This window comes from Lontra canadensis, unplaced genomic scaffold (genome assembly GCF_010015895.1).
Source record: "Lontra canadensis isolate GAN:19392208 unplaced genomic scaffold, GSC_riverotter_1.0 scaffold110, whole genome shotgun sequence".
Classification (NCBI taxonomy): domain Eukaryota; kingdom Metazoa; phylum Chordata; class Mammalia; order Carnivora; family Mustelidae; genus Lontra; species Lontra canadensis.
Genome location: NW_022631104.1, coordinates 2,832,454 through 2,858,005, shown reverse-complemented (window position 1 = coordinate 2,858,005; position 25,552 = coordinate 2,832,454). Strand labels below are relative to the sequence as shown.

Genomic DNA, 25,552 nt, shown 5'->3' with positions numbered 1-25,552 from the left:
ATGTTGGGGACCCTAAGCACTGCGGACAGGGATCAAAACAGAAAAAAACAAAAACCAAAAAATCAAAAAACCCACAAGACAAACAAACAAAAAAACAACCCTTACCCTCACAGAGCTTAAGGAAGAGAAGGGAAATCGGTAGTTGCTGGGAAAAGTGGCTGCGATTTTAAACAGGTTGTCAGGGGAGGCCTCGCTGAAACGGTGGTATTTGAATTAGGAACTGAAGCTGAAATCTTTCTTGGTAGACTAGGCCTTTTTAAAAAAAAAAAAAAAAAAAAAGAGCAAGTGTAAATCCCGGAGGCAGAGACAGTGAGGGGCCAGCAGTGTGGCTCCAGCCAGACCAGCGAAGGGAGGCGCGGGGAGAGACGGGATCCGAATGGCATATACCTCGTGGCAAAATCGCACCGCACCCTCCGAGCGGAGAGATGCCCCAACGTGGAGGGCGCCGGAGGCAGAGGACAGAGCAGCGGAGGCAGAGGAAAGCCCTCCAGCCTGCACGGCTGTCCATCCCGAGCCGCTCCGGGCAGTGCTGCGGGTCGGCGGGCTGAGGGCGGTGGACCTCGCCGCTCGTTGCTCTGCTGCGGATTCCGGCCGCATCCCTCCGCACGCACGAAGTGCGGCTCAGTCTCCACGGTCCAGGCGTCCCCACAAACTCTCTAGAAGCCGCATCTGCGGGGCCCACCGGGCGTGTTTGCCAGGCAACAACCGTGGGCGGGACAACCGTGGGTGGGACGAGTCTGTGCCCGGCCCAGGAGGACTCGGGTATTTCAGGACCTTGATCTTTAAGCCTTGCCCCGCCTCCTCCTGAGGGGGTGGAGCGACGAGGGCAGCTCTCACCTCCTCCGCCCCGCCCCGCCGGCTCCCACGTGGGTTCGGCGGCTCAGTAACAGCACTTCTTCCGGGACTTCCTGGTCACCAGCGACCAATCAGAGTGTTCTTCCTGTCCTGACCATTGTCAGCCGGCTGCCAATCGCGCGCCTCTACCAACGCCCCTTAAAGGCGCCGCCGACACCGCCCAAGCCGGGGCGAATCAGTTACTCGGCTGCTTACCCCCAACTGCGGCATGGAGTCGTCCCGGGGGCGGCCTGGGCCGGAAGCGGACCTTCTGGTTCTGGGGGAGCAGCAAGCCGCGATCTTCGGCGGCGGGCGGGGCCGAGTGCCCTCCGCGCCGCCCTCGGGCCTCCCGGGGTGCGGGCAGGAAGAGGCCGAGAACGTTGGGAGCGCGAGCTGCCACCCCGCGGCGTTCCCGAAGACTTCGAGCCTCGGCGCCGTCCACCGGGCCGAGCGGGAGGCTCGGGACGACGAGCCGGGTCGCGGAGGGACGCCGTCCGCGCCGGGGAGCCGCCGGGGGGCGCCGGTTCCCGAGCCCGAGCCGCACGGCTCCTCCGGGCGCCAGGAGGACCCTCAGCCGCGGGAGGACGAGCTTGCGTCGGAGGGGGGCTGCCGTCGAGGGAGCCCGGGAGGCCGCGGGATGGAGGCTGAGCCGAGGGAGGAAGACGACGAGGAGGAGGCGGCGGCGGCCGGCAGGGCTGGGCGCTCGTTCTCCAGCCGCCTTCAGGACAGCCGCAGCCTGGACGGTCTGAGCGGGGCGTGCGGCGGCGCGGGGTCCGCGGGGGGTGCCGAGCCTGGCGCGGGCGGCGGGCGCCGCGCCACCATCTCCAGCCCCCTGGAGCTCGAGGGCACCGTGAGCCGCCATGGCGACCTCACCCACTTCGTGGCCAACAACCTGCAACTCAAGATTCGTCTGAGCGCCGCCCCTCAACCCCCGCCCCCTGCCCCGGCGCGGCCCTGTGCAGCGCCCGCGCCCACTCCGGCCATCCCCCCGATAGACCCCGACGTGCTGCGGGACCTGGAGCGGCTGAGTCGGGAGCTAGGCGGCAGGGTGGACCGTCTGCTGCGCGGGCTGGGCGGCGCGGTGCAGGAGCTGACGGCGCTGAGCGTGGGCTGCATCCAGACCTACCGCGACGCCGTGGACTCCCTGGGCGAAGCGGTGGACATGAGCATCAAGGGCATGTACACCCTGCTGGCGCGCTGTGAAGAGCTGGAGCGGGCTCTGCAGCCAGTGCAGGGGCTGGCGCGCCAAGTGCGGGATATCCGACGCACCCTGGAGGTGTTGGAGGCCCTGTGCAAGTGACCGGCAGGGCAGGAGAGGCTGGCCAAGCCAGGGCCCAGCAGGATCCTAAGGACTCTTCAAGGAGCCCTGGTGGGAACTGCCCGCTGAGGGGAGGCCTATGTATTGGAGGCTCTTCCAGACGCATTTAGCAGGCCTGCGACCACTCGCTGGGCCTTATTCAGGTGTATATGGGGGAAGTTCTAAAGCCTCTCCTGGTGGGAGGGGATGATGCTCTGCTTCTGTTAAGTTGGCCTTCTGGAGCGACCTTGTTCTCAACTCTCTTCTCCAGCTAGAGCACCATGTCTGGGAACCCAGGGCTTTAGGTCTCAGCTTGGGAGACAGGACTGTCATATGTGGTCAAGAACGGAGAACAGAGAAGGCCTCAGCCCCCACTGTGGCCACCCTGACTCCAGTGGCCACATCTCAGGTGCCAGGGGCTGTGGGAGCTTGAGTGGTCCTTGGCCAAACGCCATGCAGACAAGGATGCCCTCTGGCCCCCTACCATCCCCCTTCCGCAGCCAGAACCAGGGTGGAACTAGAAGGAATGCATTGCATGGTAGAGGGGGTGAGGTGGGAGGGGTCTCACTGCTCTCAGGGTTCAGGCTGAATTGTTGCTGGTTTTGAAGCCCACCTGTTGTGGAGTGTTCTAATCAGTTTTGGCTTTCTGAGTTTTTTTGTGGAATTAAAGTGCTGCTGCTAAGGCTGAGGTGTGTCTGTGTGGGGTTCCAGGGATTGGTGAGCTGAAGGAGCGGGAAGGAGGGTCGGTGGTTTTCGTGGAGCTCTCTTGGCGGATGCTGGGTGCGGGGCGAGAGTCCCAGGCTCCATGGGCAAGGGTATATGGTTCCTGCTCTCAGGCAGTACTGCGATGGGGGTGGGGGTGGGGGGCGGCCGCGGGAGGTGGGGCACGTGAGACACGCATATACGGGCTCAGGGATCCAGTAAAACAAGCAGTGTGTTCTGGTACCGAAAGGGAAGGGGCTGTCTTCTCAGATCTTGAAGGGACCTGGCAGGGGCTGGGTGATTTGGACATCCTGACTAGGGAGGAAGACTGCGAACGCTTGTTACCTCCATTCCTGACACTTTCCCACACTCCGCTGATCAGTGTCGTATTCGTTCCAACCTCTCCAAGCTTCCTGCCCAGAGTTCACATAGTTAAATTCCAGGAGCCCCACATTATGGCCGGGAGCTTTATAGAGATCACAGAAGGAACTCCACAGTTTTATTAAACCTTCCTCTTCCCCCTCAAGTCAGTACCATCCTGGGCTGAGTTTCCACATGTTTCTATTTTGGGTGTGAAAAGTTCTAGAATTGGAAATGTTGCTTCACAAACCCTCCCAAATAACAAGAAATTGCAGCGTCTCAAAGTTTAAAAAAAAAAACAAAAACTGCTTTTGGCCCGTACGGGGATCGAACCCGCGACCTTGGCGTTATTAGCACCACGCTCTAACCAACTGAGCTAACCGGCCAGCTGGTAGTAACGTCGGAGTCTGGAAGTATTTAAATTTATAATATTATGGGTTCTGTCCTCCAAAGAAATTAGAAATGGGCAAGACCATCCTGAGAGACGTGAAAACGACATATAGGCGGAATCACCGAGCATTCCGGGAAATAGCAGCAAGGCGAGACCCGGGCAAGCGCAGAAGTCACTGGGGCTCGGCGACATGGGTCCACCGGGCGCAAATACTGACCCCGCGCCTGGCAACAAGCACGCGGCGTCCAGGAGCGACAGCAAACGCCAGAAACGGAAAGCGCCACCCGGAGGCCCCCGGTGGATTCCGGGAGAGACGCCGATGGATCTGTGGACCCCCGGAGGGTCTTCGCAAAAGCAGTAGAGTGCGGAGGCACCGCTGGGATTCGAACCCAGGATCTCCTGTTTACTAGACAGGCGCTTTAACCAACTAAGCCACGGCGCCCGCCGTCCAGGGCCCGCCGCCTTCTTTCCTTGGCCGGGTCCCCTCCCGCAGGTGCGCGGACGCCTGTGTCCCTTGTAAGCCGGCTTTGGTCGTCCTGGAAAACGAGTAGAGGGGACGAAAACGACGGTCGGGGGGTCCGCGAAGTACCGGGGTGACGCGGGAGCGGAGACGGGGCAGGTGGGCGGTAACGAGAGATCCTCGCTACGAGATGACAAAAGCGAGCTCAAGCGGTCACAACCGCACGCCGACGAGGATGGGATTCGAACCCACGCGTGCAGAGCACAATGGATTAGCAGTCCATCGCCTTAACCACTCGGCCACCTCGTCCGCAGAAAAGTTGTTTCCGCTCTTCTCTCTGGGGCCTGAACTCGTCCTCCCGCCCGCGGGACCCGCCCACGTGGCGGAGGGCGCGGCCGACGCGACCCGCAGGCTACCCGCCGACGAGCAGCGACCTTCTCGCCCGCGCGCGCTCCACGCTGTCCCCTCGGGGCCGAGCGACCCGCCGCGCGACAGTCCTACGGAACCTCGCCCCCGGCCCGCGCTTGCGGGACCCGGATCCGCGTCCACCAGCCCGCGGGATCTGGGCTCCCCCGACGGGGCGGCTCGGGGCGGGGTGCGGCGGGGAGCTCCGGTTCCGAACTCTGCGAGATGCTGCTCCGACGCGGGCGCGGGCGCTCGGGGGTAGGTGGACACGCCGGGGAGGGGAGTAAATAAAAGGGACGGAAGCCCCGGCGGGAAACAAAACAAACAAAGAGCTGACCCCGACGTGATTTGAACACGCAACCTTCTGATCTGGAGTCAGACGCGCTACCGTTGCGCCACGAGGTCGGCCGGCCAGAATGGTGGACAGGTCTCCCCATGGCCACTTGGCGGCCGGCCGGGGTCCCGGCGATCGAGGCTGAGAGCTGAGGGCCCTCCCGAGCCCTTAAGCTCCGGCGGCGAGGTGGGTGCGCGGTCCCGCCCGCCTCGTGCCACCCGCGGGGCCCTCGCCCCCGGCGTCCTGCCCACGAGCCCTGGGCCACGAGCTGCCTCTGTGCAGGGAGGGTGGCACGAACGGACGCAACCGGGCGGAGCGTGGGGGCGCTGCCCATGCCCCGGGCACTTGCGGGGCGCGAGACCAGCTCCTCCCGGCCGCCCCCTGCCCGCCTCGGCCCCGGCCCCCACCCCGGCTCGGAGACTCTGGTGTCCAAGTCCACGCTAGAGCCCCGGCTTCGGTTGTTTCGTCGCTCCTTACGGCTCTGGGGAATAATTTACAGGCAGAGACATACACAGACCGGAAGTGTGTGTTTTGGTAAATTTCAACAAATGCAACCCACAACCCATTCAAAGTATAGTTCCTTTCTTCACCTCCCCCGCCCCCCGAAGGTTCTTCCCTGCCGCTTCCCGGAGGCGGCCACTGTCCTGATTTCATCACGGCGGACTTCGTTATGAGATGGCAGCTTCTGGAGAGGGGTACCGGCAGCCAGCAGAGACCCCCAGTTGCCTCTGGAGGCGTTCAACAGGCCAGAACCGCGGCAGAGGTCACGCTGTGTCTCACGCCTTCCCTTCCAGGTTAAAGTCGCGTTAGGTACAGTGGTGCTCCCGAAGTCCTCGGAGTCCGCAGAGATGTCACAGCCCCCCAACCCCGACCCCCGACGTCCCCTGGCTTTCATTGAGTCAGGACAACATCTTTAAGAGCCTTCTTCTTCCGGGGTTGTCAGGACATCTATACGCTGGCTTTCCCCTGTTCCGCCCCATCCGTGTTCCCCAGTCTCTTTCTCTGTCCTTTAACCGCAGAGCTCTGCCACCACCTTCCCTGGAGTCAGCCATCCGTGTGCCCAGGGCTCCTGAAGCCTGCTCCCACCTCTGGATTCAGCTGCCCAGCACCTGCCGGACACCCTCACGTGCCCCTGTCATCCTTCCTTCCCACTCCTTCTGCACTGCTACCCAGTGCCTAAGCTACGGCTGGGAGTCTCCTCTTGACTACCCCCCCCCATTCTCAGTCCCCAAATCTTGTCCATTCCATTTCCCTTCATAATTCTCCTGCTGACTCTCATTCCCCATCCTCCCTTGCTGGATTATTGTACTAGACTTCTCTCTGATGTCTCTACCTCCAAAGAAGGTCATCTTTTTAAAATGCCAGCTCATTCCCATCACACTGTGGCTTAAAATCAGTGCCCCATCCCCGTCGAGATTAGGTCCTAACTTACTGGCTGGATCCCCAAGGCCACGCACTTCTTAAGTGGGCCCTGGAAGCAGGTTGCCAGTATTCACATATAGGCTTTGCTACTTACTAGTCGTGTGATTTGAGCTCCTTGTTGAACGTCCTTGCATCTCCCTGTCCGCATACGGAAAATGGATCAGTAGCAGTATATTTCCTAAGATAAAGTGCTCAGAACTTGACTGGTCCTAATCAGCTATTACGTTGTTATTAATATTTGGTCCTTGCCTGATTCTCTTCAGCCGTTGCCTCCTCACCTCCCAGGTGACAGCCACGGAGACTCATTTCAAGTTCCTTAAACTCACTTCAGTTCCGATTGTCTCTGTGCCACTATCCTTCTTTATCTGGATAACCCCTAACACACCCTTCAAGACTCAATTCAAAAGCTCTCTCTTCCCTACTTCTCCCCGCTTCCCGGGGAGGAGGCTTGCTCTGTGTCTCCTCCAGGATAACACTTAAAACACTACTTTTAATTGTTTCCCTCACCACACTCTAAGTTACTTGGGAGAAGGAAATACGTATTCCCAGCACCCCATACAATTCCTGGGGTATACTGAGTATTCCAGAAGCATCTGTGAAATTAAGGAGGGATGGTATTAGCAAAAGCACTAGCGTGGGCAAAGCCTACTTTATAGAGGAAGGAGACATGTCTGAGAAGCTGAAAGCATGGGATAGGGTGAAAATTTTTGCTAGAAAGGGAAGTTGGGGGGCGCCTGGTTGGCTCAGTAGGTTAAGCCTCTGCCTTCGTCTCGGGTCATGATCTCAGGGTCATGGGATGGAGCCCGCAGTCGGGCTCTCTGCTCAGCAGGGAACCTGCTTCCCCCTCTCTCTCTGCCTCTCTGTCTACTTGTGGTCTCTGTCTCAAATAAATAAAATCTTAAAAAAGGGAAAAAAAAAAAAGAAAGGGAAGTTGGGTCAGTGGATATGGTACCAGGGAATGTGGACTTGACCTCTAGTCTCAGAAAGGTTCTGTAGCAGGTGTGAGGAATTATCAGTGCAGGGTCACCACCCAGAGTATACTCGGATGTTTAAATCTCCATTTATCCCACCAGTTTCCAAGTTTTAGAAACCAATAGATTATTCCGTCCAGAGCTGCTTTGCTCAATATGGTTAGTCACCAGAGGGGCTATTCAATACGGGGCTTTGTCAAATGAAGCTGAAATTCAAACATCCAGTTCCTTAGTCCCACTCACCCCGTTCCAAGCGTTCAGCAGCCCCATGGAGCTAGCTGGCTACCACATGCGACAGAGACAGTGTGAAGTATTTCCATCATGGAAAGTTCTGCTGGGTGGTGCTGGTCCACAGGCTGAAAGCTGGTGGCCTGGGGCCGTTGTATGCTGTATATGCTCTTGTCATCAGGGGTATTTTTCTCTCTTTTCACATTTTTTTTCACCGTTTAGTTGGATGCTAACATTTGTAACTGGAGTAAAAATTTGGATGTCTGGCCTCTCTTGAAACAAAAACAAAAACCAGCTTTTCCTGGGTAACCTGTATTTCAAGGTAAACAACAAGTTGACAAAGGCACATTCTTAATTTATTTATGGAAGAATAACAGGTGACAAGTGCAGAAAGGAACGATGCAATTAAGACACCCCTGTTTTGCAACTCTTCCTACAAGAATGAGGCTAGGCAGCAGCGATCAATGAAACCCGTGCGTGAAAACCTAATGGGAACTTTGTAATGCTTCCCTCGGTCTGACTACGCCTGACTCCACTGCTCAGATCGAACACCGGAAAAAAGAGACAAGCGGCCAGGATGCGCCTCCTGATGGGACAGGATCAGAAATACAAGCCAACTCCCGTGATGTCTATTTACTGGAAAAATGAATGTGAGACTCATCAAACACTAGATCTAGCAACCAGTCTACAAGAAACACAGGACGCAGAGGAACATATGAAATGACAGGACCAAATGTCTCTGTCCCAACGGCCCAGTGTCTTCATCAGAGAAACTGCAAGGAAGGAGAACAAAGAGGAAGAACCGAAGATTTAAAAAAAAAAAAAAAAAAAAAAAAAGATTTAAGAGACACATCAATCAAGTGCAAGGTGTGGACTTCGTCATGCGTCTGTATGATGGATATTGGGCAATCTGAGCTATTTGGTGATGTCTGGGTTTTGCTTGGCAATAATTAGTGCAGCTGGGAGGGAGCTGGGCTGAGCAAGGTTGGCCTCGTTGTTGGTAACTGATGGAGCAGAATGGCAGGCTTCAAAAGGATTTATCCTTCTGTTTGCTTTATTTTTACATATGTTCGAATTTTTTCCCCTGAGCTTTTTTCTGACCGGAGCAGATGTCCATCAGGACTGGACAGCAGGGGTCCATCCCTGGCTGGAGTCAGTGGACCCCCCCCGCCAAGGGAAGGACGCACCAGGTCACCAGCAGTACCTCCTGTGGCCACAGGGTGGCTCTAACACTCAAATTTGTGTGACCTCTGTGGGGCGGGCTTCTGCGAACCAAGGTCATCATGGAGAGTGGCAAGACAGACCTAAACGCCTGCTCACTGTTATTAATTCATAATGTGAAATGTGACTACCCAGTTCTTAGTATCTAGTAGGTTCCCTAGGCGGGAAGCCTATTATAAGCAGAATGCCCCACACTTGCAGCTGCGGGAGCCCCAAATTCTGTCATCCTTGACCCCTTCCTTTTTCATCACTCACTCATAGCCCCATGTTTAGACCTTCTTATCTTTTAATGATCTCTTGATTCCTGACACTTTGTTCCACTTTCTTTATTCCACTCTTGCCCAATCTCATTCTGTCCGTCCTGGGATCACTACAGCAGCCTCTTCCCATGCCTGCTCCCTAACATCTCAAAATCCGTTCTCCACATTGCAACCAAAGTCATCTTCTAGAACACAGACCTGACCAGGTCCCTCCCCCTGGCTGCAAGCCTCGCACCTGTGTCTGCCCATCCCCCCCCACCCCACCTTAATCTCTTCTTCCCCTCCCATTACTGGCCTCCAGACACACCAGCTTCTTTCTGTTCAAAGAACAGACTGGCCTGTTCTGGCCTCGTTCCCACCTAAAGGACCTTTGCCCTCGCTGTACCTCCGTCTGGAAAGTTCTTTCCCCAATCTTTTCCCCATGGCTGGTTGACTCCTCTACATTCTCTTTGTTCCACAACTTTGGAAGATCTTGCAAAAACAGGTCCTGGGTTTTGCTCACTTGCAGTGGTTGAAAGTGTTTCCTTCGTCTGTGAAACGTCAGACTTGACAACTGTTACTGGGGGAGGTTGGTAATGACAGTGGCCTGGGCTTCCCATTCCCAGGAGAAAAAGTCATGTGAATTAGAGGCGAAGGGAGGACCCCTTCAGTCCTTGGGTCTTATCTGTGCACTCAGAATATTTTCATGCTTGCTGTGCTGTGCTCACACGGAGCCTATCTCTCATTGTACTTAGGACATCAACACTGTCGCTTGTTTTGAGGGTCTCATATGGATGAGGGTCACCTCCAAAGAGAGAAGCAGTTGGGTCCACTGTACTTTGCTTGTCCCTCCTGAGATGAAGACAGAGTTTTCCTGTCCCTCCTGAGATGGGGGAAGGTTTGAAAATATTTTCAGAACTCTTTTTAAAAAAAATTTTTTTTTAAGATTTTATTTATCCACTTGGCAGAGAGAGATCACAAGGAGGCAGAGAGAGAGAGGGATGCAGGTTCCGCGCTGAGCAGAGAGCCAGATGCGATGAGGGGCTCAATCCCAGGACACCGAGATCATGACCCTAGTCAAAGGCAGTGGCTTAATCCATTGAGCCACCCAGGCGCCCCTATTTTCAGAACTTTAAAACGGTTCAACAGTTAAAGAAAAAACCTCCCCTACACACCTGAGAGCTCAGAAAGCCCGTGCAGGTAACATGTGATTTCCGTCCAATTTTTCTGGAGTAAAAAAAAAAAAAAAAAAAAAAAAAAAATTCAGAGACTTGGTTGAATCTCACTCTTTATACAGATAATTCCTCCGAAAAGTCTAAATGATTGTGTTTTTTATTTTGTGGGTTTTGGTGACCACATTGTCTCCATTGTGAAATTTAAGACTGCGCTGCCCTTTAAAGAGATGGTTTTATAGGAAAATGTCACTGCATAGATTCAACGTATAGTTGTTTAACATATAGGGACCATCAACCCCAGAAAGTCATTTCTTCTTTTTATAAAGCAATTAAAAAAATTTTTAAGATTTTATTTATTTATTTGACAGAGAGCGATCACAAGTAGATGGAGAGGCAGGCAGAGAGAGAGAGAGAGAGAGAGAGAGGGAAACAGGCTCCCCGCTGAGCAGAGAGCCCGATGTGGGACTCGATCCCAGGACCCTGAGATCATGACCTGAGCCGAAGGCAGCGGCTCAACCCACTGAGCCACCCAGGCGCCCTTATAAAGCAATTTAATGTCTCAATGATAATATTATAGAAGACCGAAAAGGAAACCTTAGGAAGGGCTATCGCTTAAAACTTTTTTATTTTAAATAATCTGATTTATGGAAGAGTTGCAAAAATAATAGAGAGGGGCACATGGCTGGCTCAGTACATAGAGCAGGTGACTATTGAGCTGGGGTCATGAGTTCAAGCCCCAGCTTGGGTGTAGAGCTTACTTAAAATAATAAATATAAGGGGTGCCTGGGTGGCTCAGTTGGATAAGCGTCTGACTCTTGGTTTTAGCTCCAGTCATGATGTCTGGGCTGTGAGATCCAGTCCCTTGTCTGGCTCTGTGCTCACCGGGAAGTCTGCCTGAGATTCTCTCTCTCCCTGTCTGCCCCCCTCCCAAATAAATAAATCGTTTAAAAAACATATATATAAAATACAGAGAATTCCCATGTACTTTCGAGACCTGCTCCATCATTGCCTCTCTTTCTGGCTCTACAGACACATACATATTTTTCTAAACCATTTGAGAGTAAATGCTCCTTTACCCCTAAAATAGTGTGCTTTTTCTAGCAAGGACAGTCTTTTCCATAACAGCAGTAGAATTATAAAAAATGAGGAAATTAACACGGTTATTACTGATACCTAAACTAGAGACCTCATTCCAGTTTCCCAGTTGTTCCACTGATGTCCTTTGCAACAAAAGATAGTGTTTGAGACTTTTTTTTAAAAAGATTTTATTTATTTATTTGACAAACGAAGATCACAAGTAGGCAGAGAGGCATGCAGAGAGAGAGGAGGAAGCAAGCTCCCGGCCCAGCAGATAGCCGGATGCGAGGATCGATCCCAGGATCCTGGGACCATGACCTGAGCCAAAGGCAGAGGCCTTAACCCACTGAGCCACCCAGACACCCCTGAGGCCTTTTTTTTTTTTTTTAACCTGGTCTAAAATCCATCATATTTCTCAAGTCAAATATGTCACATCTCTTTAGTCTCCCTAAATCTGGAAAAGTTCTTCAGTCTTTGTCTTTCATGATCTTGAGCAAACACCTCCTCACTATCTCTGAGTTCTGAATTTTTTTACCCACTGGTTTAGAAAAAGGAAATGTATCTATTATATTGGGGTCCTCAAAGACAGAAATATGTTTCCTCTCAATTTTGACATTTTCTACAACAAAGTTGAGGAATGAATCACTCATTTTTCGAAGGGCCTTTCCTTGCGTCTCCTTTTTAAAAAATATATTTCTAGCACCTCTTACCCTGCGGATTTTTTATTCCTTTGTATGTTTGTGGCTCATCTAATCTCCTTAATGAAGAATATAAACTCCGGGAAGGTAGAGCCTTCCGACTTGTTTCTCAGGGATAAGAGCCCCGCACTTGCTAGCGGGTCAATGATTATTTGTTGAATGGATTTAGGAATCAGAAATGGCCCCTGGGCGTGCGTGTTTAGCTTAGACCGACCTAAAAGCGCCAGGGTGGAGTAGAAAAGAGAACTTCCGGTACTTGGGCTGGGGAGGTCCCGGGCACGCAGGGACCTGACCAGGGAGCAGAGAGCAAGGGGAGAACTTTCCGTTCTGCCGGGATCTCAGCAGAGGGCCCAAGGTCAGAGAGAGCGCTGACAGTAAGAGGTCCTCGGACTGCTGCTGGCCCACACCTCCGAGAGATAAGGAAATTCGAGCACAGTCGGCGCCGCCGCCCGCTCCCTGCCTCCCAGCGGGGCAGGGCTCGTGCCCTTGGCGGGGTCACCGCTCCCTCCCCGGACGCGCCTCGCTTCCACGTGCAGAGCCAACTTTTGCTCTCTGGCGATTCCCTCGCCACTGAGCCAAGTCGTCTGGGGGTTCGAGGGGAGGGGGAGGTCACAGGATCAAGGAAGGTTCCGGCCCGGGGTCCTCGGGTCATCAGGGACACCGTGACCATCTAGTAAGTGACGGCGGACAAGGAAGGGGCATCCACGTCTCCGCGTTCCGTTCCCGCGCCTGCGGCGGCCCAGGGTGGTGGGGAGCACGAGGAGGCGGAGGAGGGAGAGCGTGTCCCTGCCTCAGGCCCGGCGACGCCCTAAGACGGGCTTAACGGGGACAGCGGTGTCTGGAGAGCACCTCGAGCCGCGGGCCCTCCCAGGCCAAGCGGCGGGGACCGAGGGCCGCACCGCGCCCCTCGCGGCCACCCGCTACTCGCTCCACCGCGGAAGGCCGCCGCCGCTCGAGAAATGACTGCTCTCGCGAGATTTCCCGAGATCAGGCCGCCGCGCCCGCGGACGCGGTTGCCAAGGTAACTGGGAGGCGCCAGCGCAAGCGGGAAGGAGGCGGCGGTCGAATTTTTGCTTACCCGCAGGCGAGACTAGAGGAGTGGCCCTTCCTGAGCTTTCAGCCCCGCGGAGCGCGCCCTCCGCTGCAGTCGGTACCCCTGCCCCCGCGGGGCCATGGGCCGGATCTCGGGGCTCGTGCCCTCTCGCTTCCTGACGCTCCTGGCGCATCTGGTGGTCGTCATCACCTTGTTCTGGTCCCGGGTAAGACCCACGGCCACCGCCTCCCGCCCCCCAACTCCATTCCCACCTTGGGGTGCTCCCAGCCGCTCGGCGCCACTTCCCCAGGACCTTACGTGGGCGGGTCCTCCCGTCCCCCTCTGACCCCGGTGCTGCCCCGCAGCCCGCCCCTCTTTCACTTTCTTCCGCTCTGCTCTGCTCCCAGGACAGCAACATCCAGGCCTGCCTGCCTCTCACGTTCACCCCGGAGGAGTACGAGAAGCAGGACATTCGGTGAGCGCTCGGGGGGGAGGGGGGCGGGGGATGCAGGGTGGTCGTAATTCAGCGGTAGTGGGAGTGGAGGGGTCTTCGAAGAAGTCCAGGAGGCCTGAGCCTGCCCCCTTCCTCTCTGCAGGCTGGTGGTAGCGCTCTCTGTCACCCTTGGCCTCTTTGCAGTGGAGCTGGCGGGTTTCTTTTCGGGAGTTTCCATGTTCAACAGCACCCAGAGTCTCATCTGTATCCTTTTATGCACGGCGCATTTCCATCTCCACTCCCTCCAGCCACCTAACTCGTGCTCTGGCCGGGGCAAACCGCCTCTCCAGTTCACAGATCTTCTTAGGCAATGTGGAAGATTTAATACAATCTTAGGTCGTTTGTTAAACTCCCGCGGTGCACCAAGCACTGAAGATCCCAAATGGGAGTAAAAGACAGTTTTCCACCTTGAGGAAGAGGCAGATGCTCAGACATTCTGTAACCCAGTGTGAGCAGCTCTGGGCTATAGGAGTGTGTAAAGATAGGAAGAGGCACTATGGAAACTCAGAAGAGACAGCTAGATAAATGAGTAAGAGAGAGAGAGATGAACAAGATGGACTGGGGAAGGTTCTTGACACTTGAATTGTAGCTGGGAAGACCAGGCTGATGCCTGGTGATTTCCAGCAGTATGTCAAGTCACACTGTGAGTATTCTCGTGTGCCTGGGGCAGATGGGGTGCCTACTCCTGGACCTGTAGGATCCAGGTTAGCCCCTAGACACTGGGTTGGGGTAGCCTGGGATCCCAACTGTGCAGGCCCAGCCCTGGTCTGTACTCACATGGCTGTTCTAGAACTCAGAAGTCAGGGCTGCAGGCTTTGGCCTTTGCAGTGTGGTGCGGGAGCTGGGGGTGAAACAGTGCAGACGCCGGTCCCAGCAATGCCTTTTGTGGCTCATCACCACCTATTGAACCAAAGGCTTTCCTTGACTCTAGTGCATTCCCAAGCCATTGGGGCTCACTGTAGTGCGTCTGTGGCCCTGTCCTTTTTCATATTCGAGCGTTGGGAGTGCACCACGTACTGGTACATTTTTGTCTTCTGCAGGTATGATGGCCGCCAATGTTTGGGATGGGGGAGGAAAGTCTACTCATTCTGAAGGTTTCCCCCATGCAGGCCTTTACTCCATGGTCTGGGGGGATATAGCAGATCCACTCAATCTGCTATAGTCTCTTGAAGTCCCCCATCTCCTACACTTTAGGGGTGGAGTCTCTGGTTTGGGGATTTGGGGTTTTTTTTTTTTGGAAGGATCCTTGAACCCACCCTCTTCTGTCCTTAGTGCCCTCCCCGCTATCACCGAAATAGCATTGTTCATCAGCGTCTTTGGGCTGAAAAAGAAACCTTTCTGATACGTTCATGGTGGGAGCATAGGATTGAAGGTTGGAGGAGCAAGGGACAGCTCACCATTCCTGGAAGAAGAAAGGACATCTTCAGCCTTCCACAGTAACACTGCATTTGGTGGAGGATGTCATTTTTCCTGTTAGGGTAATTATCACTCGAGTCTGGGATGATCAGCGTTTTATTCAGTGCTTTGTAATAAAATATATTTTAGAATAAGATCAAGACTTAAAAAAACGTTTAGGGGAGGATTGGGGTGGCCAAACTACTAAGGCAACGCAGGGCTATTTTGCAGCCTTGCAGACTGTCAATCCTAAATTTCGCTTTTATTTTGGTTATTACGGTAGCATCTAGCGGAAGGAAGTAGGCGGGGATATGTAAATAACAAGTGCTGTCTGCCGTTAGGGTGCCAAGCTCCTGAGTGGAGCATTCTGGGAGGGATTCTTTTTTTATTATTATTATCAGGGATTTTGCAGCCAAATGTCGGGGGTGGGGGGGGGAATGTCTTTAGTAACTGCGAATACATGTAGCGATAGAAATGGGAGGGTCTAGATAATTTCAGATTGCTGGGGTCCGCGCGTTATTTACTCACCCTAGACGAAAGCGGCCTCCTTTGCCCTGAGTAAGGAATACGCAGACAGTTTCTTTTATCGTCAGGTAGGATAATCCTTACCTGTTCCTCTTTCGGGAGGGCAGATCGGAACATGATGATTGGAGCTTGCATGACGGGTGATTAACGTCTCTGCGTGGCCGGGACTTGCAACACCTCGGTCGCTCCTGTCTGATTCTGCCTGGCGATCCCATTTTTTAGTCGGTAGAAACGGGTAGATTTTGGTCGTCAGTGATGGGTTTGTTGCTTGTTTGTGTGTTGTCGATCCTTCTCAGAAGTGTCTATCTGTCAATGACCAGGATCTTCGGCTGTGAGTCGGAACTGAGGTCTTTTCTCTGGCTGTAGGGCAGTGGTGTGGGTGTCTCCAGATTTGGAGTAAGTCCCTGTTCCTGTATCTCCTACTTGGTGTCTCACCCTTCCACTCTCGCCGTGGCAGATCACTGTTCCTGTAGCTCCTAATTAGTGTCTCACCCCTTCCCTCTCGCCGTGGCAGAGAGGACCACCGGCTGCGGAAGGTGGGCACGGCTTCCCCGGGGGCGACGTCAGGGGTGTGGTGAGAACCCGCAGCTGTGCTTGCTAGCACGCGGCCGGAAGGTGCTCAGAGGGAGTTTGGAAACACAATTGGGCCTAGTGCGGACGCGCCAGCAGAGTCTGAAGGGCTGACGAGTGTTCGCGAGGTCCAGTTTCCTCGCGCAGGTCAGTGTTATGTACGGGAAGATTCTCTGTCCTAAATGATGGAGCCCAGGCCATCCTAAATAAGCAAAGGCGTCCAAGGTGATGCCTCACCACATGAAACCAACCTTTCCCTCCGCGCCTGTGCTCTCTGGCAGCCTTTCATCTTGAGGGTTTATTGGCTACTTACTGAGCACCTAACTGCATGCAAAGGCACTGTGGTACGTACGCACTGTGGGAGTCGTGCTGAACATGATGCCTGCTCAGCCTCAGCTATCACAGATCCTGTGGCTCCTGGGGTCCGGCGGTGTAGCTGGAGCAGAATTGGGGGGTAGACTGTGCTGGAAGCAAGGAAGGTGGACATTGCGGGTCGTGCTTACAGACTAGTCAGGAAGGTCACATCCCACGGCAGTCTGGCTGTCGCCCGCACCCACGGGTGGGGTTCGCTGATTGCTGAAAGCGGACTTTTTGTTTTTCAGAAACACTGGGGGCTAGTTGCGCCACAGCTATTATCAGAAATCATGTAAACTCCACAGATGAATTATATTTAAAAACAGAGGCGTAAAAAAAAAAAAAAAGAAAAAGAAAAAGAATCCCAGAGGTAATATATGCAAAACTCTTTACTTCCTGATTTATTTTTTGTTTCTTTTTTTAGATTGTAGGAATTTTTTTTTTTTTTTTTATTTTTACTGAGTGTAGTTGATACGCAGTGTTCCATTAGTTTCAGGTTCCTGATTATTTTCCACGTTTTAGTGTCATGTGCTCTGGAACTTATTTACATGTATTGTGTCTGTATAGTGGCGGTGCTGTATAAGGATGGGCCAGTACGTGTGTTTCTCTTCCCAACTCATAGAGACACCAAGTTGACATTTTGAATTCGGCCGGGTAAGAATATTTACACCCCAGAAATTGGCGAACGCTACATATCGGGCTTTGTTGGTTGTCTAGATTTAAGAAGGTGATGGAGGAAATGTTAATAATGCATGTTAAACTGAAAACTCTCACGCCTGTTAAATTGTGAATGGCACCCAAAACGAAATTCCCCCCAGAAGTTGCAGATTATTGTCAGATTCAGCAAATAAGTTCGTCAAGTCATTGAGGAAGGAGTGAAATCTTCACACATCCCCAGTGTTTCATTTTCGTCTTACTCAAAAATGTGAATTAAATATCAACCAGCATTCATACTGGAAATACCTTGGAGTTGGGACACAACTCGGTCTATGTAGTCATGAATACAAGAGTGGAATTTACAATTAAGAATATTGTATGTTTTATTATTTGTAAGTTCTGTGTTACACATCCTTTGAATCAGTAAGATTTATAATAAACTTACATACATACATAAACGCATACTATTTTTGGAGAACTGGTAGTAGTGGTTTTTTTTTTTGTTTGTTTTTGTTTTTTGTTTTTTAAGATCTTACTTACGGGACGCCTGGCTTGCTCAGTGGGTTAAAGCCTCTGCCTTCAGCTCAGGTCATGATTCCAGGGTCCTGGGATCGAGCCCCACATCAGGCTCTTTGTTCAGCAGGGAGCCTGCTTCCTTCTCTCTCTGCCTGCCTCTCTGCCTACTTGTAATCTCTGTCTGTCAAATAAATAAATAAAATCTTAAAAAAAAAAAAAGATTTTACTTACCATTTTTGTGAAGTTAGCTCATCAACCAGGATATGCCAGTCACGGAAGACAAATTCTGCTTGAGTCTATTCATATGAGGTACCAAAGGTAAGCAGAGTCGTAGAGACGGAAGGTAAATGATGACTCCCAGGGGCTGAGGGGGTAGGGATGAGGAGTTGTTGACAGGGTAAAGCCTTTTAGCTTTGCAGGATGAAAAGAATTCTAGGGATCGGTTGTAAAACAGCATGAATGTACTTATTACTGAATTGTACACTTAAAAATGGCAAAGATGGTGAATTTTATGTATTTCTGACAGGTTAAAAATTAAATAGATGATTTGGAACGCCTGGATAGCTCTGTTAAGCATCTGGCTTTGGCTCAGGTCATGATCCTGGGGTCCTGGGATCCAGCCCTACATCGGGCTCCCTGGGGAGCCCCGCTTCTCCCATTCCCTCTGCCACTCCCCCTGCTTATTCTCTCTCTCTCTGACAAAATCTTTGAAAAAAAAAAAAAACCAACACAAAAATTAAATGACTTAAAAAAAAAAAAAAGACAAAAACCGGTGCCTGGGTGGCTCAGTGGGTTGAGCCTCTGCCTTGGGTTGAGCCTCTGCCTTCAGCTCAGGTCATGATCCCAGGGTCCTGAGATCGAGCCCCGTGTCCGGCTCTCTGCTCCCCGGAGAGCCTGCTTCCTCCTCTCTCTCTGCCTGCCTCTCTGCCTACTTGTGATTTCTGTCTGTCAAATAAATAAATAAAATCTAAAAAAAAAAAAAAAAAACCAGCAGTGGGGAAAAGAGGAATTAGTCAATAAAGGTTATTAGAAAATTGAGTAGCCATCTGGGGAAAAATAGGGATCAATACCTTACACCACTATTACCAATAGATCAAAGGTGACAGTGTAAAAAAATACAAGCATAAAAGAACTGAAAGAAAACTTGGCATTTTTAACCTTTTATCTTGACTAATTTCAGACCTACAGAGAAGTCACAAAATTGTTCAGATCTCCTGTATAACCTTCATCCAGCTCCTCCAAATGTGAGCATCTCACGTGGCCACGTCATGATTAGCGAAACCAGGAAATTAGTGTTCATGCCATGCTATGACCTCATCCTCAGCTCTGATTGGAATAGCTTTCCTCCTAATTCCCCTTTTCTGCCTCAGCCTCTAAATCAGGATTTCACATCCCATTGACTTGTCACTCTTAGGCTTTTCAAGCTGAGACCGTGGCTCAGTTCCTTCTTTTTCTGCCTTTCACCGTCTTGACGCATTTGGAGAGTCCTGGTGAGTGGTTTTGCACAATGTGTCTCCATTCGAATTTTTTTTTAAAGATTTTATTTATTCGACAGAGATGACAAGTAGGCAGAGAGGCAGGCGGAGAGAAGGGGAAGCAGGCTCCCCGCTTAGCAGAGAGCCCAATGCGGGGCTCGATCCCAGGACCCTGAGACCATGACCTGAGCCGAAGGTAGAGGCTTAACCCACTGAGCCACCCAGGCACCCCTCTCCATTTGAATTTGTGCAGTGTTTTCTTATCGTTAGATCGAGGGTGTGCATCTGTGGCAAGAATACCACAGCAGTAAATAGTTTGGAGTGAAGAGGACATTGCTGGGTGTGAAAACAAAACACAAGTCTGGAAAGAAAAGCCCGATGCATTTAAATATGTATTAAAAAGGTAAAAAGTATGCATGGTAAAAAAATCATAAGCGAAAGCTAACATAAATGACAATCTAGGGAAAATAGAATTCATATTGCAGAGAAAGGGCTAACCCTGAAACACAAAAGTCTACAAATCTGTAAGAAATACACCAGTAGTCCAATAATAAAGGACAGAAAAATCATATGGATCTTTCACAGGAAGGAAATACAAAGATCTCTCAAATATATGAAAAGATGCCTAGACTTATTCAGCATAGGAGAAATGCAAATCATGTTTAACTTAACTTGTAATGCCCAAATAATGTCATTAAAGAGTTGAAGAGGGCATGGGTTTAGGGAAAACAGGCCTCACCTCTTTGTTGGTGGAAGTGAAAACGGGTGACACAGAGCCCAATTTGGCAATAGCCACAAAAATCAAAAACTAATTGAAACCACAAATCCTCATACCCTTTTGACCTAGGATTTTTTTTTTAAGACTTTATTTATTTGACAGAGAGAGATCACAAGTAGGCAGACAGGCAGAGGGAGAGAAGGGGAAGCAGGCTCCTCGCTGAGCAGAGCCCAATGCGGGGCTCCATCCCAGGACCGCGGGGCTCAATCCTAGGACCCTGGGATCATGACCTGAGCTGAAGGCAGAGGCTTAAACCACTGAGCTAACCCAGGCACCCCTGACCTAAGACTTTCACCACTAGGAGCTAGCTCTGCCTTTTTGCACGTAGGTGCGATGTGAACATGATTATTCTTCACAGCTTTGCTTGAGTTTGCAAATGATGTCTGTCACCAGGAGATTGGTGAAATTATATTACAGTGTAATACTCAGCAGCCAAGAAAGAAAGACTCTCGAAGAGGGGTCCTTTCCCTCCCTGGCTCAGTGGGAGGATCCTGGGACTCTCGATCTCAGGGTCATAAGTTGGAGACCCAAATGGGGTGCAGAGTTTACTTAAATAAAAAATAAAAATCCAATCTCCATGGGTTAAGTGACAAAAAGACCTTGTGGCTTCCATCCGTGTAAAAAGGAAACCATGCGCCGTGCCCATGTATAGAAGGAGTCTCGAGGTAACTGGGAAGACTGGTGTTGAGGGAGATTTTCTCCAGGGGCTCTTGTGAACTTTGCAGACTCTTGAGACACACACACTATTTAAAAAGACAAAACTAGGGGCACCTGGGTGGCTCAGTGGGTTAAAGCTTCTGCCTTTGGCTCAGGTCATGATCCCAGGGTCCCTTCTCTCTCTGCCTGCCTCTCTGCCTACTTGTGATCTGTCAAATAAAATCTTTTTAAAAAATTAAAAAAAAAAAAGACAAAACTATAACATTTTTAAAGAATGGGAGCCCACAGCTGCTCATGTTCCCTGTTTGGAAACCAAGCTAAGTCAGAGTCCAGCAAAGCTTAGCAAGGAGAAATGGATTCCCGATGACATCACGGGAATGCCTGTTTCCTGCTATTTCCGTCAGCCTGCGGCTCGAGAGCCCTCACATTCTCCTTCTTGGCTGAAATCAGTTTGAGCTGTGTTGGCAAGTGTCTTGAATGTTACTTCCATGAAAGACTGCGATGTCTTGGGTGGTTGTGCCTTTTTTTTTTCCAGCTTTACTGAGGTCTAACTGACGAACACACTGCGTTTTGATGATCTGTCTTGGGTATTACTGTGGCTCCTGGTGTCAGCACAGGAGAATGAAAGAGGGCTCGTTTCACCAATGAGGAACATGAGGCCCAAAGAGAAGGCCACTAACTTGATGCAAACGGAGAAATGGGGCGAGAACCCAAGTCTGGCCGTCAGGCCAACTCCATTGACTCAATCAGTCGTCAATGAGGGGCGCCTGGCAAGCTCAGTCCATAGAGCATCCAAAGCTTGATCTGGGGGCTGGGAGTTCGAGCCCTATGTTGGGAGTGAGATTACTTAAAAAAAAAAAAAAAAAAAGGCCAACAGGCCTTCATTCAACATCTTCTACCTGCCAGGCTCTGGACATGGTGTATGAGATGGAGGGGAAATTAGCATGTGGCCCCTTTCAGTCTGGAGCCCCCTACACCCCCCAGCACACACAGGGGGACCTGTAAACCCCAGTGAGTCTCTAATGAGTAGAGGGTTGCAGAGTCAGGATTTGGGACCAGGAGACGTCCCAGGTCCAGAAGACTGTGATCTGCTTATGTCTTGTCTTACCCACACCTCTCTCTGGCACCTGGCTTTCCCACCACGCACGCCCACCCTGCTCTGCTGGGACAGGAGCTGGCCAGCCCAAACGGGGCTGTCCTCATGGGAACTGTGGGCACACGGGCCCTGCATGAACCCATTCACCCCAAACAGGTGCCTAGGCACTCCCCATTTGCAATCCCTTTGCCTGCCGTGCTGGGTCGGCTTTTACAATACCCCTCACTGAAACCTTAGTTCCTTGTCATTTGTTACTCATTCACTGGCCTTGTTTCTGGCACTGTGCTTGGCACTGGGGCAGGGAGAACAGATTAAAAAGGTACCGCTTTATGTATATATGTATGTTTTATACAAAAAGCCCTTTTCTGGGGCACCTGGGTGGCTCAGTGGGTTAAAGCCTCTGCCTTTGGCTCAGGTCCTGATCCCAGGGTTCTGGGATCGAGCCCCGCATCGGGCTCTCTGCTTGGTAGGGAGCGTGCTTCCCCTCCTCTCTCTCCCTGTCTCTCGGCCTAGTTGTGATCTCTGTCTGTCAAATAAATAAATAAAATCTTAAAAAAAAAAAAAAAGCTCTTTTCTTTTTTTGTCAGAGAAAGAGCACAAGCAAGCGGAGCAGGCAGAGGGAGAAGCAGGCTCCCCAGCAGCAGGCAGACCAATGCAGGACTCGATCCCAGGACCCTGGGATCAGTATCTGAGTCGAAGGCAGACACTTAACCGACTGAGCCACCCAGGCACCCTTATACAAACAACAAGAACACATAAACAAACAAAACTCTTTATTTTTTTTTTTAAGATTTTACTTATTTATTTGACAGAGATCACAAGCAGGTAGAGAGGCAGGCAGAGAGAGAGGAGGAAGCAGGCTCCCTGTTGAGCAGAGAGCCCGATGCGGGGCTCAATCCCAGGAACCTGAGATCATGACCTGAGCCGAAGGCAGCGGCTTAACCCACTGAGCCACCCAGGCACCCCCAAACAAAACTCTTTAAAGGGGTATTCTATATGTGAAAGAAACTTACAAAGAGTCCATCAAGGCATTTCTCTGAGCTCATTTTCCCCAAATGTAAGATCAAGATAGGAATGCCCCCACAGGACTGTCCTGAGTTGGTTGATCATGGGGACTATTTACAACAGCCTTCCTAAGAGTACTGTTAGAGGAGCAAAAGAATTGGAAACAACCTAAAAGCCAGTGCTGAAGCAGTAAACAGTAGTGCGCTTTCTGGCTAAATAAGGAAGACCGACCACGAGCATTTGCCTTCCCTCTCTTCCAGCACGGAAGTAACAGGAGAGGAGTCAAAGACTGATAGGTACATCGACAAGGACCAAGAGACCAGAGAGACAGCAGGGGACAGGAGATTTCAGCAGCGGCTGAAGGCAGGTTGCAGGGCAAGCAAGGACGGGGGGAGTCCAGACGTGACATCCAGAGATTCTGAAGGTCACCGGATCCCTGTCAAGGCCTGGCTGAACCTTGGTGGGGGGACAGTAGTGGCTGAGATCCCAGATTCAAATTGTTGAAACCCTTTGAGCTCCCTCCCTTCTCCCCTCTGAGTCGCACACACCATCCCCCACATCCCGATTTCCAGGGAGGCTTTGGACTTGGGGACAGCAGGAGCAGTAGACCCGAAGCTTGAGGCTACAAGCAGGAGTCCCCACCCTGCTCCAGATTCTCCCCCCCTCCACACACGGAGAGGGTGGGGAGGGAGAATGGAGGATAGGCTTCTCTCAGAGAACAGTCCCAGAGAAAGCCTGCCACCTATCAACATTTCGGAATCCCAGTGAAAAGGCATCCACTGTCCTGCAGGGAAAGCCGATGGTCAATAAATCCTCTCCCACCACACACACACACACACACACACACACACACACACACCCCTTCCAATCAACCTCTTGGCGGCTCCCTATTAAAGCCAGGGACCAGGGGCGCCTGGGTGGTTAAAGCCTCTGCCTCCCAGCTCGCAGGTCATGAGGGTCATGCGGGTCATGAGGGTCATGATCCCAGGGTCCTGGATCTCGGGATTGAGCCTCACATCAGGCTCTCCGCTCAGCGGGGAGCCTACTTCTTCCTCTCCCTCTGCCTGTCTCTCTACTTGTGATCTCTGTCTGTCAAATAAAAAAATAAAATCTTTAAAAATAAATAAAAATAAAGCCAGGGACCAGCAGACATTTGAGGGAGCCTGCAAAATGAGAAAGAGAATCCTCCTATATGTTAAAAAAGCAAAAAACAAAACAAAACCCCAAACCAAAAAAAATCCCAAACTGGAAGGGGTCGCCTGGGTGCTTAGCCAGTTAAGCATCCAACTCTTGGTTTTAGCTTAGGTCATGATCTCATCGTCATGAGATCGAGCCCCGGGTGGGACCACTCCCTAAGATTCTGACTCTCTCTCCCCACGCCCGCTCATATTCTGTCTCAGAAACAGTAAAAATAAAAACGAAATGGAAAATACAGAGATAGTTACGGGTTGTGGGGGGGGAGGGCACAAGAAAAAAAAAACAACCCTATAATTGGAAAGCTAAAAAAAAAGGAAGGGGCTTAATGCATATAGTCTGTGCATGTTTGTGTTTTTATTTTTTATTCTTTTATAAAAAAAGAATTTATTTATTTGACAGAGATCACAAGTAGGCAGAGAGGCAGGCAGAGAGAGGAGGAAGCAGGCTCTCCGCTGAGCAGAGAGCCCAAGGCCAATGCTGAAGGCGGAGGCTTAACCCACTGAGCCACCCAGGCGCCCCTGATTTATTATTTTGCAAGGAGAGTACAGTCACATTAGTGTGTAATTAAATGGAGCGCATCAGAAATCCATGTGATTGGATTTGGATTGGAGCCTAGCTCAAGGTAGGCTCCTGGGAGTTTCCTTTCCCTCCAGGAGTCCAGGGCTGGACAGGCAGCCCCCATGCCTTCCAGAACTGGTGGGGAGAGGGGGAGTGCTCAGCCAGAGGTCACAGAGGTCACAGGCTTGATTGCTGATTGGGACAGAGGTGGGGCAAGCCCCTGGGTCCCTGTTCCTGGCAGCATTGCCAAGGGCACTCTCCTTCTACTCCTAATTAGAAGGCCTTGTCCTTACAAGCGTTGAGGGACACACAAAGTTTCTGAAATTAATTACCATGTGGTGAAGTTTTGACTCATGGAACAAGTTCATGAGTCAGTGTGGGAATGACCCACCCCCAGTCCCATCCTAACATCTAAGTCCAGTGTTGTTAGAAGAGGAAGATAGGAGAGAACACATTCACTAAAGTTCTTCTCCTGGGTCGCCTGTCAGTCACCAGAGGTGCTTGTTAGAAATGAACTTGGGCCCCGCCCACATCTTTTCCGAGAGCCTTGGCAGTGGGACCCAGAGATTTGGCCTCTGAACCCCAAAGCAGGCAAATGCAGAAGCCACTGTCTCAGTCTGCAAAGATAATGCTCTATTTTTCTTTACTTCAACTTCTATTTTGGGTATTCATTCTACTGCTTGCAGAAAACATTCCCTTATCCATTTCCAGGTGAACTCCGTCATCCCACGCCATCCCCTTCTCCTGACTCCACCACTGATCTAAATTTGAGGAGTCCCTTAGCACCGTGACTTAAGGGGGTTGGAAGGGAGAGTCCTCCCTTGATATAAATCCTCCCAGGTCCCCACGTCCATGGATCAGACATGGCCTCATTTCTACCCTCCTGCTGCTGCCTCAGGACCCAAGAGCCCTTTGCCAGCTTTCCAAGTCACACTCCATGGCCTTGACTCCCCAGGTGTATTCTGGGTTCTGTCCCTCCCATGTTCTCTGAACTTGGCCATTGGGGAAAATGAAGCTCACTCCGAAAACAAGGTCTAACATCTTGGCTGGCCCTCCACTAGCTTCTCTCCAGCTAGTGCGGGGTAGCAGGGGCCAGTGGGGGTGGGACATCTGCCTGTTTGTAACTCCTTCCCCATCATAGACCCAGACACTGCAGCTTTTGAACCTAAAAGCGTGGAATTTGGCATCTTTGTTCTCTGGCTAGAAAACAGAGTAGCCTCAGGGCCAAAAAACAAAAGCTAGCACCCCACAGTGCCATCTGGGCCCCCAGGCAAGCCGCTCCTTTCTCCCTTTCCACAGAGGCTGAGCCAGTGCACAGGGACCTGAGAAGTGGCTCCTCCTTGGAGGGGGAGGGAGCTGAGACTCTATCTTAGATCTGCTGAGTCCCCACACCCAACACAAGCTCCACGTTCACTCACCTCCCCCAGAC

The 25,552-nt window shown here is 51.7% G+C and overlaps 2 protein-coding genes and 5 non-coding genes across 7 annotated transcripts; 3 read left to right on the top strand and 4 right to left on the bottom strand.

The window, feature by feature from the left end:
- Positions 1 to 984: 984 nt before the first annotated feature.
- Positions 985 to 2,603, top strand: BORCS6 (BLOC-1 related complex subunit 6). The gene has a single exon (XM_032839821.1). It carries the CDS (start codon positions 1,064 to 1,066, stop codon positions 2,132 to 2,134), a length of 1,071 nt encoding a protein of 356 aa, XP_032695712.1. The 5' UTR covers positions 985 to 1,063; the 3' UTR covers positions 2,135 to 2,603.
- Positions 2,604 to 3,505: 902 nt separating this feature from the next.
- Positions 3,506 to 3,579, bottom strand: TRNAI-AAU. Its single transcript has one exon. It is a non-coding gene; the product is annotated as a tRNA-Ile (tRNA).
- A 373-nt stretch (positions 3,580 to 3,952) lies between these two features.
- Positions 3,953 to 4,026, bottom strand: TRNAT-AGU. The gene has a single exon. It is a non-coding gene; the product is annotated as a tRNA-Thr (tRNA).
- A 245-nt stretch (positions 4,027 to 4,271) lies between these two features.
- On the bottom strand, positions 4,272 to 4,353 carry TRNAS-GCU. The gene has a single exon. It is a non-coding gene; the product is annotated as a tRNA-Ser (tRNA).
- A 429-nt stretch (positions 4,354 to 4,782) lies between these two features.
- TRNAW-CCA lies at positions 4,783 to 4,854 on the bottom strand. Its single transcript has one exon. It is a non-coding gene; the product is annotated as a tRNA-Trp (tRNA).
- An 8,049-nt stretch (positions 4,855 to 12,903) lies between these two features.
- Positions 12,904 to 15,156, top strand: TMEM107 (transmembrane protein 107). The gene is made up of 5 exons (XM_032839845.1): positions 12,904 to 13,073; positions 13,255 to 13,322; positions 13,444 to 13,544; positions 14,284 to 14,380; positions 14,613 to 15,156. The coding sequence occupies exons 1-5, from the start codon at positions 12,987 to 12,989 to the stop codon at positions 14,680 to 14,682; spliced, it is 423 nt and encodes a 140-aa protein (XP_032695736.1). The 5' UTR covers positions 12,904 to 12,986; the 3' UTR covers positions 14,683 to 15,156.
- Positions 15,157 to 15,321: 165 nt separating this feature from the next.
- Positions 15,322 to 15,457, top strand: LOC116856626. Its single transcript, XR_004380605.1, has one exon. It is a non-coding gene; the product is annotated as a U8 small nucleolar RNA (small nucleolar RNA).
- The last annotated feature ends 10,095 nt before the right edge of the window (positions 15,458 to 25,552 follow it).

Coding starts and splice junctions, on each gene's coding strand:
- BORCS6 (XM_032839821.1), top strand. CDS start 1,064: ATGGAGTCGTCCCGGGGGCGGCCTGGGCCGGAAGCGGACCTTCTGGTT.
- TMEM107 (XM_032839845.1), top strand. CDS start 12,987: ATGGGCCGGATCTCGGGGCTCGTGCCCTCTCGCTTCCTGACGCTCCTG. Junction 13,074..13,254: donor TCACCTTGTTCTGGTCCCGG/GTAAGACCCACG, acceptor CTCTGCTCCCAG/GACAGCAACATCCAGGCCTG. Junction 13,323..13,443: donor TACGAGAAGCAGGACATTCG/GTGAGCGCTCGG, acceptor TCCTCTCTGCAG/GCTGGTGGTAGCGCTCTCTG.